Below are 12,500 nucleotides of genomic sequence, written 5' to 3' on the forward strand. Positions count from 1 at the left end.
ACCGTGAGCACAGCAGTGGTGTAAACTGGGGACAGTGAGCACAGAAGGAATGGTGTGAAGGACGGGAACAGTGAGCACAGGGACAGTGAGCACAGGGGAGTGGTGTGAAGGGTGGGGCAGGGCTGCTGAGGTGGGTTATCTGGAGGGTTGATGGATAGAGCTTGGATGGCAGATTAACAGCACTCAGTAAGCACTAGTGTTTTCCACAGCACCTTGCAAGGCCAGCATGCCAATATAAAAAGTAAAGGGCTGGAGGATAGCTCAGAAGTTATGAGATCTTTTTTACTCTTTCAGCACCACGTTAGGTGGCTCACAGCAGCCTGTATGTCCAGATTTAGGGAATCCTACACCCTCTCTCTCTGGCTATGCAGGCACCTACTCACATGTGGCATGTACATACATAAATACACAGAAATAGATAAATAAAAATAATAGTACTAATATATCCTCAAATTGGGCAGCAAGATGACTCAGCATTAGCCTGATGACCTGGATTCAGTTCCTAAAGCCCACAGTGGAAGGAGAAAACTGACTCTCCAAAAGTTGTCCTCTGACCTCTACATGAAAGCTTCTGGCATATACCTTCAGTCATGCCAACATGTATAGGCACAAGACCACATACAGAAAGAAAGAAAGAAAGAAAGGAAGGAAGGAAGGAAGGAAGGAAGGAAGGAAGGAAGGAGTAAAAATTTATCTGTAAATTTAATGTAATTTCAGTTTTTAATCTTTTTAAATGTTTTTATTTATCATGTCTGGGGGGAGGGTGAGCAATGGCATGTGGAGACCAGAGGACACCTTCCCGGAATCAGCTCTCCCTTTCCAGAGTATGGGTCCTGGGGATGGAGCTTGGCTCATCAGGCTTTGTGAACATAGTTCATTTCTGAACACAGTTGATTTGGAATCTAGAAAATCCCTTTGTCCTTAGTGAAATGAAAGTGAAATAGAGGTGGTCCAGGATCTCTCCTGGGGCAAGGGGCCCTGTGTGTAGCTCAGTGGTAGAGCTCAGGTGGGCTTTGCCCCAGCTCCGAGAATAAACTTAGATACAAATGGTAAGAAGTTGCCCTTGCTTCTCCTGGAGCCTGGAGCATGACCATGGTAAGCGGCAGGTGATGCCGGAGGGGCTGAAGGCCCCGGATATGTGTTATTGCAGGACCTCCAGAGCACTCCTTGCTTCCCTTCAAAGTGTCTTAGCTGAGCAGTGTAATCGGGTCCACGTCAGATTTCTTTCTCTTCTCTCTTGTTTCTGCAGGCTAAGGCTGCAAGGCAGAAGCATGATGGGACAGTGGGCCTGCTCACGTACCCGGTGCTGCAGGCAGCGGACATTCTGTGCTACAAGTAAGGAGGGAGGCCAGCCCTGCTCTGGTGCCTGTGTACCCTCTCCATGAAAAGAAAGGCTGTGTGTGAGTGTCGTTTGCTTGTTCACGGGAAGGTCGCACTGTGCAGCCCATGCTCATGGTGAACGTGTCCAGAAATTGCAGGCGTGTGCCACACAATAGTATTCTTAACACCTCAGGGAAAGGTCTGACTTGCGGAGAAGGGGCTACAGAAAGGATCAGATGTACCAGGCAACACTGCGAACTAAATCTGTGTGTGTTTCAGTGACTGACTATTTGGAGCTAGTGCAGAAGGCCTAATGTGTGTGAGGGACCTTTCTGAGCCATCTCTGTACATGACACCTAATAGCCTTGTGAAGTTTATCATCATCACCCTGCTCTTCAGAAGAGAAAGCCGAGGCACAGCGTGGTCAGCAGCAAATCCAGAGTCACCGTAGCTAAAAAAGCTTGGAGTCAGCATCTGAGACCCAGAGGTGCTCCCAGTCTAAGGTCAGGGAGGCTTGTGGCTCTGAGTCTGCAGTGGGTGCTGCATGGCAGTGACAAGAAATGGGGAGTAGCTCAAACTGCTCATCTTGTGACCAGGAAGAAAAAGAGGAGAAGAGAAGGGGAGGGGAAGGGGGAAGAGGGTGAGTTAGAAGGAGGAAGGGAGGACAGTGGGCGAGAACAGGCAGGCGAGCACTGTTCTCTGTATGCAGTTGTCTTGTGTTCTCTAGTGGGGATGAACCCTGTGATAGATTTATAGTCCCATTTTTGCGTTTTGGCTTCTGAGACAGGGTCTGGCTAAGTTGTTCAGACTGGCCTTGAATTCACAGTCTTCAAATGTGTATTCCTCTTGACTCAGCTCTGGGTAGCTGGAATTGCAGCCTGTGCCCAGGTCCAGCTCTAAGTTTATTTTACTGTGCTGTCATCTGCCTTGCTTCTCATGCTGTTTGGTGACACCAGTGAGCTGAAGCTGTGGCGGCAGGGGTTACGTGCTTACCATGCTTTCTTAGTTTGGTAAAATTAGCACAGACTTAATTTTTCCCAACTCTGTAATTTCTCAGACCGATTAGTCCCTATTAGAGGTTTTATCTGTTTTAATACATGATTGCTTTCTTTTTCTGAAGTTGAGAACGCTCATCTTTTCACCAGGTCCCTTCTATATATCTGATTTGCCAGCAGCACTGTCTGCGCACTTTAGGACCAGTGTGCTGTAACTTAGTCATTGTGAGGCTGTGCCCTGGCAATGCACAATGGTGACTTGAGAGCACATATAGCTGTCGGGGTGCATAGTCGTCATGGGAGTGCTGATTGCTGATTGATGGCAGGCAGGGAAGGACAGTGTGTTGCTTACAGTAACATGCATATTTAAACTTACTGCTTATTTCTGGGATTTCTCATGTATGTTTTTATGCCTCGGTTGGTTTTTAGGTAACTGTAGCTGCAAAACTTAAAACTGTGTAAGAGGCTACTGATACATATTTTCATCAGTTGCCCAAAATCTAATTTGCAAAATGATATTGCAGTCCTTTTATTTGCAAATTAAATAAGCATAGACACCTCTGAGAGTTATTGAACGAATTACATAGGATCAGTAGCATATGATACAAACTTCATCATTTGTAGATCTAGGAGGACACTTAGAAGGCTGGCATTAGCAAAGCAACTTGCTAAGATCTCAAAGCATGTTTTATGTGCCACCGTTTTTAGGGTCAAGTCCCACTCTGTGAATGTCCTCATGTCATACACAAAGCTGTAAGTAGTTCAGATGTGGCAGGTAAACCCTAAAGTTTTCTGCTGGCTTCTTCTCTGTCTTAGTCTTTGTGTGATATTTCATGTATATTTTAATAAATAAAACTTGCCTGAAGATCAGAAAAGTAAAACAGCCACTCAGCCTTATAGACCAGGTAGCAATAACACACACCTTTAATCCCAGTAGATTAATCCCAATAGTAATCACAATAGCTTGCCATAGAAACCAAGTGGTAGTGGTACAGGCTTTTAATCCCAGAACCAGAGAGGATTATAAAACGGGAGGAGACGGCTCTCAGTCTCAGTCTCATTCTGAGATTCCTAGAAGCAGGATCGCCATTTTCAGACTGAGGTCGAGGTAAGAGCCAGTGGCTGGCTGCTGTGCTTTCCAGGTCTTCAAGTTAGTTTTATTTATTAAATTACAAGTGAAATGCCACTGCAAGTCTACCTCCAACATCAGCAGGGATCGCTCATAGAAGTACTTAGCGTTTCCAAGATAGGCATTTCTTTCCCATTCTGTAAGAGTTCCTTAACTTCTACTGATCTCCTTAGTGGCTGGAATAGTGCTTCTTCTGGGCTTCAGAAAGGAGGGTGGATGATATTGGCAGAATTCTTCTGTTCTCATCTGTGTTCTGATATATACAGTTTGTCCATGCAAACAGATAAAAGATGCTTTTCTATAAAACCAGGTGATTATCTGTCTTCAAGATGGTGGTCTCCTTCCTAAGCCTAGAAATTACATGCCAGATCTAATGCCATGATTGGATTACAGATGTGCACATCTGCATGCCCCTTTAATAAGAGAAGCAGCCCAGTGTTCCCTTCTGTCTAGTCTCAGGCTAGACCACCTATGCAGCTGGGAGTATTTTCTGTTTATTTTTGTTTTGTTTCATGTCTTTCTGTATTTGGGAAAAGTCATGTCTAGGAATATTTATATTACAAACATAGGTAGGTTGATAGATTGAAGTACAGGTAAAATATCTGTGGCTTCTATCCACCAGAAAATCTGTGTGTCCTCTGCATAAAATGCTGGTGCAAGTCAAATATAGGTTCTGTATTTGTTTTTGTCAAAGTCAGCATTAGAATAAGTGGTATGGTAGGCCAGAGAACAAACACTGGACCAGGAATGGAGAAGCCGCTTCAGATTGGCTTATAAAGGACATGTAATTGTTTCCATAGGAGTTGTTTAAGGGACCCAGGACTGGAGAACTGAGATGATATTATCTGGAGAATATGATAAATAACAGAAATTTAAGCCAAGCCTGGAGGTGAAGGTCTGTGATCCCAGCTGTTCATCAGACTGGGCAGGAAGGTCACAAGTTCATGGCTAGCTTGAGTGACTTAGTGAGACCCCATCCCAAAATAAAAGTATAAAGAGGGTAGGTGATGTAACTCAGTAGTAGAGAGCTTTTCCAGTGTGCATGAAGCCCTAGGTTTAGTCTCTAGCACTATCAAAATAATATTGATGATAATAGCATGTTGAATATGTATATATATTGAATATATGAAGAAAGAGCACTCAAAAATAGCAAAATAGCAAAAGTTCTTAATTTTTATTCATACATTTCTTGTTTATCTGAATGCCTAATTTTATTTTTTTAATTTATTTATTATGTATGTAATATTCTGGGTCCCAGATCTCATTATAGATGGGTGTGAGCAATCATGTGGTTGCTGGGAATTGAACTCAGGACCTCTGGAACAGCAGTCAGTTCTCTTAACCTCTGAGCCATCTCTCCAGCCCTGAATGCCTAATTTTAAATAGCTAACCATCAGAGGACCAGAAGGCCAACTGCGAGATAATGTCTTCTAGATATGATAGGGAAGCTGTACCCACGACATCTCAACAATATGGTCACCTAAACAAGACCTACAAAATGACAACACCAGATGGCACACCGTTGTGAATGAGAGAAGTAGATGGGTTCAACCTCAGATGAAGAGCTGTAGGCGAAGAGGGCGACTCAGTCTTCTCCAGGGACAAGCGCCCTGATAGTTTCCAGTCACAACTGGTCTGTCCTAACCACATAAACATAGGAGCAACACTCAATGAACTCAGTAAGGAGGGAGAGTGTGTGTGTGTGTGTGTAGCTGTCTGTCGGTCAGTCTGTCTGTGTGTATCAATAATTATAGAAGAAGAGGTCATGAATTTACTAGTGAGTTGGAGTAAACATGGGCAGAGTTGGAGGGGGAGAAGGAAGAGGGGAAAGGGCGTCGATGTAAATGTGATACTCTTGACATTCTCAAAAAATTAAATAGCTGGCCACATAGTAAGTAAATATTTATTTTTCTTTGTTTTTGTTTATCTTCTTGTGTATATATATATATATATATGTGTGTGTGTGTATATATACATATATATATACATATAGAGAGATATGCACAATGTATTTATATTCAGCAGGGTTGGCTAAGTACTTGTGATGCAATAATTCTAGGCAGTGCCGCTGTATACACCCTTGGAGGGAAGAGAAGGGAAGACTGAGAAGTGTTGAGCAGTGGTCTCCAGAGCATCCAATAGCTGGTAGATACATGCCATTCAAATTCTCATGATGGCTCTGTAAGATAGGTGGGTGAGATCTCTCCCCATTTTTTTAAAAAAGAGATAAATTAACTCTCAGAGAAAATCTGCTAGTTCTTCATAGACCCAAGAATTTGAGGAGAAACAAGAAAAAGCTGAGCCCATAAATCAGAGGAAAAGATGGACCTAGTGGGCATGCTCAGCAGGCAGGGCACTTGTTTCCAGGTCTGACAACCTAAGCACAAGCCGAAGAACCGTGTGGAAGGAGAGGAGAGCGTTGACTCCCGTAAGTTGTTTTGTGACTGCAAGCATACCATGCACACATGCGTGCACACACACACACACAAAGTAAATACATGTTTTAAATAAAAACTCTGAAATGGCACAAAATGAGGAGGTGGCCCTTTAAAAGCTGTAAGTAGAAAGCCAAACTCTGTCAGTCGGCTGTCTTTAGTGAAGTCAGCTTTGGCCTGGGTGTCAGCAGTGTCAGAATGTGGTTGGTTGGCCTCATGTCTGTGGGTCTAGAGTGAAGCAGGATGTCGTAATGGAAACACATGGTGGGACAGAGCTGCCTTATTCCATGGTGACCAGAAACAGGTATAGAAAGGCAGACCAGGGTCCCCAAATCACCTTCCAGGGCCACACCCCAGTGACCTAATTTCTTTCTAGCTGCCTGCTCCCACATCTCCCAGTAGCACCATAGACTGGGCCCACGCCTTTAGCACATGGTCTCTGGGGAACAGTTAAAGTACAACCAAGAAACAAAAATGTAGACAGGAGAATAAGTGGCCTGGAATTTCGGTTTGAGAGTTTTCCTGTTGTCTGGGGTTGGAAGTGCTGCCCTGGGAGTATGCTTTTTTAGAGCTCGTCTTAAAATTTTAGGGTTCTTAAACTTTATCCAGTGAGCCCAGGCTGGCCTGGAATCTTTCTTCCGTGGTCTTGAAAGCCGCTGTACCAACTTCATTCTACCATGCTGTCTGCACAGCATCCATTCTCTGTTCTTCTGGAACAGCTATAGTGCACAGTGCTCTGTGAAATCAAACTCCACTGGAAGGCAGTCAGGCGCAGAATCTCCAGGCTCTGGTCCTGGACACTGGGAGCTCGCAGAGGGCAGGGAACTGTGGTTGACAAGAAACTAACCAATGTGTGCTCCCAGAACGGGAGGCTGTCGGTGGAATTTAAGGACCAGCGAATTGGATGTCATCGATGCTTTCCAAAGGAAACCTTAAATGCAAGGATGGATTAAAGAGAACAGCAGCTGGGCCAGTCTGTTGCGAGGCTGTTTTACCAGCCTAGAGCATGGTAGTGATGGTAAAGAAAAGGAAATACAACTTCACAGTAGCACGACTGTGCACGGGTCCTGTGTCAGGGAAACCACACATTTACTATGCTGTTGCCCTGCTTGAGGTGGGCAGTCCTAGGAGAGGCCTCGTCAGAAGTCACAGCTCCTCCCAATGTATACTGAGTATCAATGTCTGATACCTAATTGCTGTGATGATCAGTCACTGCCGCATGTCCAGTAAGCAATCAGTGACGGGGAGCCAGCCCTTTGTGACAGAAAAGACAACCCCAGACCCCTTTCCCGGCCTGCTGAGTAAAGGCAGCAGTTCTGAAACCCCACAGGCACATCCAAGCCAGTAGGAAAGCAAGATCTCCACGGGCAATGATCATTCATCTGGACACTGATGCTGCCAAAGGGGCGGGGCAGAGCCCAAGCAAACCTCCAGGCAATAAGGATCGAAGCAGGAGAAAAGCGGTTCAGTCACCAGAGAAGAAGATCAGAGGCATTATTATGTGACAGAAGTTATAACAATCAAAATTATGAAAGACTTTTGTTTTATGTTGTGTCTGAGAAAGCACAGCCAGGGCGAGAGGGAGGAAAGGCAGGGGAGGAAGAGTGGACGTATTAATATGGATATCATTATGTCGGATATAAATTTTAAAAGCGCAGCCCTAAATTATTTGAAGTGAAAGGCAGACTGCGAGGCGAGCGGCTGCAAACGTGAAGAGAATAAGCCCCATGAGTGAGCGGAATCAAAGCCAGGCTGGCTAATGTGGAGTGTGAACTCCGCGCTTGAGAAGCAGAGGCCAAGATAAATTACAGGAGGTGAAAGCGGCAGCGGCCGCCGAGGGAGGAGGGACCAGAAACAAACAAACCAGAGTCAGATGCAGATGCCACGTGGAGCAACGGGGCCAGGTGAAAAAAATTAAAATGGTTTTAATCCTCTTATAAAAAAAATCAAAACCCCACAGAACTGTAAGAAAAGAGTCAAGGATCCGACATAAGGCAAGACGCACACAGTGTCATTATGAAAACTAAATGTGTTTTCTGTTGAGGGGGTGACTTTGTGAATCTGGAACCATTTTGACATGTGGAAATATTCATTTTGATGTGCTTAAAGTGTATTGATTATGGTAATTGTTTTTTCTGTGTTAGTTGCAGTCCACTGTGATTTCCTATGGGCTACTGTTACTGCTTTTTAACCTGCTCTGCTGGCTAATTTGGGCTCGGGGAGCCAAGGTGACCTCTGCTTATGGGCATCAGTATAATTGCCAGGTAGGAGTAGCAGAGACCAATTGAAGAGAAATCGACAAAAGCAGGCTGTGTGCTTGTGGACCCCGGAGAGGAGCCCGTGCTGAGCAGAGGGTACGAAGTAAGCAAGCTACTTCTACCACTCAGTGAGCCACGGGCCTTCTGCTCCAGTGACTTTAGCTCTCCCAGGCCCTTTGCAGTTTCTCGGAACTGCTTTTGCTGACCTCCAGAGAGGAGGAAGCACTTCCTGGTTCACAAGCCACTTTACTCAGTGTTCTGGCTTTCTTAGGTCAGAGTTCTCAGGAGTCCTATACAGTTCATAATTTACATTTGGGGATCACCAATATGTCAGTTTCACATACAGTTTGTACCCAAATCTGGATTGTCCCCAGGTCTATGGCCATCTCTGGGGTGGAGCATTGGACTCTCTGTTTTGCAGGGTTGGCCTTTAAAATAAAGATGATCTTATTAGTGAAACCAGTGTGCCTCCCATAAGACCATTTATGTCTCTCTCTTGGCATTTTGCCCTTTGTCATATCCAACATTAACGAGTGATTGCCCTATCAGTTGCTTCCATGTATTGAGCGTTTACTCTCAGGAGCTACCCTTGGTAACCCTGGAAACAGCCGGAAGAGGATGGTGCATCGTTGTCTCTGTTTGCAGAGGAAATGAAGGCTTGAATGATGCTCATTCACTGCTTCTTCCGGGTTAAAATAAAATTCCTCAGTCAGAAGCTGTAGCTGTTTTATCAAACCTGACCCCACAGCCCAGCATTAACCATTGAAGCCACCCGTCTCCACCCCAGGAGTCTGTGCTTTGAACTGCGCGTGCAGGAATGATACCATCATAAATAATAAATTCTTTGTGTTCTGAGTGGGTTTTTTTCATATCCTCATTTTTTAATAAATAAAAACTTTTAGATAAAACTCAAGTTTCCTTAGTTCCTTTTCTCAAATCATTTTCTTTGCTCTCTCTAAGCAGCTACAGTGAGGTGACTTAGTATGTCTTTCTCCTTCTTCCGTTGTCATCGTGATCATCATTGTTATCTGTCAGTCCTCCAGTCAACCCAGTGCCTGGAACGTCAGCCTTTCCCAGGTTGCTGTATCGTTACAGACCTGTGCATCTGTGGACATAGGTCGCATTTGAACCTAGACTCTCATAATTTACCTCAGGGTCAGTGTGCTCTTCACACGCCCTGCAGTTCACTCTCCTTGGGCTGCACTCTCTCTTAGACCCAGCTGCATTGTGCTTTGAGATTTTCATTGACGTTCCCCGTCACATATTAGCTGTCCTTTGATTACAATTTCTCAAACATGGAGACACATATTGCCGAAAGATCTTGAATCCTTCCTTTTTCGATGAGGAGGAAAGGCTCTGGCTGGAAGAGCCGTCTGCCATCTCTAATTTGAAGAATGGGTGGGGTGTCTTTCAAGTGTGAGCCGCAGCTCTGAGGTAAAAGCATCTGGTCTAGGTTGCAGTGATCTGTGCTGACTGGGTGAGGGATGAGGAGTGTCTTTTAGACACAATTATACGCAGAGCATGTGCTATTCAAGATGCCATGGCTCCCTCCTGGCAAGATCCTGTCACGCTGGTGTTGATGGCTGCACTCTTTTGCGATGGGAGAAACAGAACCGGAGCAGACACCCATCTCCTCAGCATTTGTCTGACACACAGATAAAGACTCGGGTCTCCGTGTTCCCTCTGTAGTTGGTGACCATTTGTTGAACACCAACGGTGAAGTAGGCACAGGACACGCAGCTGCTTGCAATACCATTTCCGGCTAAGAAGGAGCCTTGCTGAGTTTCTCTGTCTGTGTTTTATTAAAGGTCCACACACGTTCCTGTCGGGGAGGATCAAGTCCAGCACATGGAACTTGTCCAGGATCTAGCTCGGAGTTTCAACCAGAAGTATGGGGAGTTCTTTCCATTGCCCAAGTCCATTCTCAGTAAGTAACAACCGGATGGTTATGAAACTGGGCTCGTGTTGAAGAGTGGACTAGAGACCAGGAACTTTGCTGGGACTAAATTTGGCTCTCTCACTGACAGGCTTCACAATTCTTAGCTGAAATCCTTATTGTTTGGGATTATGTGGGAACATTAAAAAAAATGTGAAATATGGGAAAAAACTTTAAAAATCATAATTTTTAGTTTCTAAAATATTTGTCAATAGATTGTGTGTATAAATGAAGATTTTATTTGATAGAACAAATTACACACCCTATTTTACACATAAGCAGAACAAGGCTCAACAAAGTTCACGCTGTGTCCAAGTCATGTGTCTAGCTATCCCAAGCTGAGCCCTGTCAGCCCTGCTGATCCCAGAACCCATGTACCTCACCCTTCTTAATGTTCACAGTGAGACAAAGGCCAGGAGAATGAGAACTGCCCAGTTATAGTCCAGACAAATAAGAGAGAACTGATGATCCCCAAATGTTGTTTTCTGAATGAAGAGAGCTAGGACAGACACCTACCACTGCATCTGAAATGCCAGCCTCAGCTCTGCTCGGGTCTCCCATGCACTGATGTCACCTCCATTTTAGCAGTAAGAGTTCAATGTTCAACCCATTGCTTTTTACCTACTTCACCATTAATAGCCGTAAACTAAGCAGTTATCAATGACACTGGTTTATGAAGCACAGCCTGCCATCCCCCTCTGTGTGTGTGTTTCTGTGACTGTTTATGTGTGTGCATGTGTCTGTAAGTGTGTAACTGTGTAGCGACATGGAAGGATAGCCACAGATGGTTAAAGTCTCAGCATTCCTACAGCAAGGTGGAAACAGGAGAATGACCCGCTAGCCTAGGAGATGCTGCCTAATGGCAGAAGGAAGCCATAGCCTGCCTCAAAACGAAGTGGATGACCAAAACAGAGTCTCAGAAGTTGTCCTGTGGTCACAGATTCACCATGACACATGTGAATCTGTATACCCATCCGCAAACACAAAATTTAAAAAAAAATCTATGAAGTGTTCACAGAGTTTAAGAAATGGCATAGAGGATAAAGGCACTCGCCATGCAAGGCTGGGGACACAAGTGTGCACAGAATAAGTGATATAGCCAACATAATTCCATTTGTGTCAGTTATACACTGGATGAATCACTGCTAATCCATGCTGTGGATGCTGCACTAAACAAGACCTGTTTCTGGTGTCTTTACCTCCACACTTGATAAATTGCTCAAATCCTTCAGGTGTGCAATTTGTGCAATCAGATAATACCTCTGGTGTTTTTGATCTAGACTCTAACATTCTTAATGACGTGTCTTTTCACTAGCGTCTATGAAGAAAGTGAAATCCCTCCGTGACCCCTCTGCCAAAATGTCAAAATCGGACCCTGACAAACTGGCCACTGTCGGAATAACAGACAGCCCAGAGGAGATCGTGCGGAAATTCCGGAAGGCTGTGACGGACTTCACATCAGAGGTCACCTATGAGCCAGACAGCAGAGCTGGCGTCTCCAACATGGTGGCGATCCACGCAGCGGTGTCAGGCCTCTCGGTGGAGGAGGCGGTGCGCAGTGGTGCAGGCATGGACACTGCGCACTACAAGTTGTTGGTGGCAGATGCTGTGATTGAGAAATTTGCTCCAATCAGGAGTGAGATTGAGAAACTGAAAAAAGATAAGGACCATTTAAAGAAGATTTTACTTGTTGGATCTGCAAAAGCCAAAGAATTAGCCTACCCTGTGTTCGAGGAGGTGAAGAAATTGGTGGGGATCCTGTAGAATGGCAGCCAGTCACCGCACTCCAGTCAAGACAGCTTTCCTTGGGCAGATTTTAGTCTGCACACAGTTGGTTTGATTATTAGCTTCATTTGATGAAGGCTTCCAATTGATGCTCCAGTTCCGTCTCAAATGATCAGGAGAGCCGAAGCAGACTTGGGTCTACACCCCAGTTAACTGAGGCGCACTTTGGGGTCTGAAGTATTCCCAGACACTTCACAGCTAACAGGGTCTGAGCTCTGATGTGTGCCTGTTTATGCAGGCTTTCCTGTGACAGGTGCACTCTGTCTGTTTCCGAGCCCTTCTCAAAGCTGTGCATAGAGGCCCTGTGCTGTAAGCCTGAATCCCCTTTCTATTTGGAGTTCATAAAGACAGGTTGATGCTTACAGCTCTCGTGTCACTGAGATGTTTGTCCTCCTGTATTTGAACGACTTAACCTGAGCCAGAAGATGGCTCAGGCTCAAGGCACCTGCTGCCACGCCTGACAGTCTGAGCTCAGTCCCCAAGACCAGCATGGTGGAAGGAGAACGCTGGCTGGCAGGTTGTCCTCTGACTTCCATTTGTACACCATGGTATAAGTACACACACACATCACCACCAACACCAACAACAAATAAATAAAAATATAATAATCTACTTAATTTATGTTTGTTTCCTAAGAAACCA

At 45.0% G+C, this 12,500-nt stretch overlaps 1 protein-coding gene across 1 annotated transcript in view; it reads left to right on the plus strand.

Moving 5' to 3' along the window:
* The window catches only part of Wars2 (tryptophanyl tRNA synthetase 2, mitochondrial), a 77,255-nt gene extending 64,780 nt beyond the window's left edge, over positions 1-12,475 (plus strand). Inside the window, exons 4-6 of the mRNA XM_005357090.3 lie at positions 1,250-1,335; positions 9,946-10,064; positions 11,389-12,475. Of these exons, the coding sequence (XP_005357147.1) occupies positions 1,250-1,335; positions 9,946-10,064; positions 11,389-11,837 (654 nt within the window). The 3' untranslated portion in view covers positions 11,838-12,475. The remainder of the gene's footprint in view (positions 1-1,249; positions 1,336-9,945; positions 10,065-11,388) is intronic.
* Positions 12,476-12,500: the final 25 nt, after the last annotated feature.

Source organism: Microtus ochrogaster, chromosome 21, assembly GCF_000317375.1.
Source record: "Microtus ochrogaster isolate Prairie Vole_2 chromosome 21, MicOch1.0, whole genome shotgun sequence".
NCBI classification, from domain to species: Eukaryota; Metazoa; Chordata; class Mammalia; order Rodentia; family Cricetidae; genus Microtus; species Microtus ochrogaster.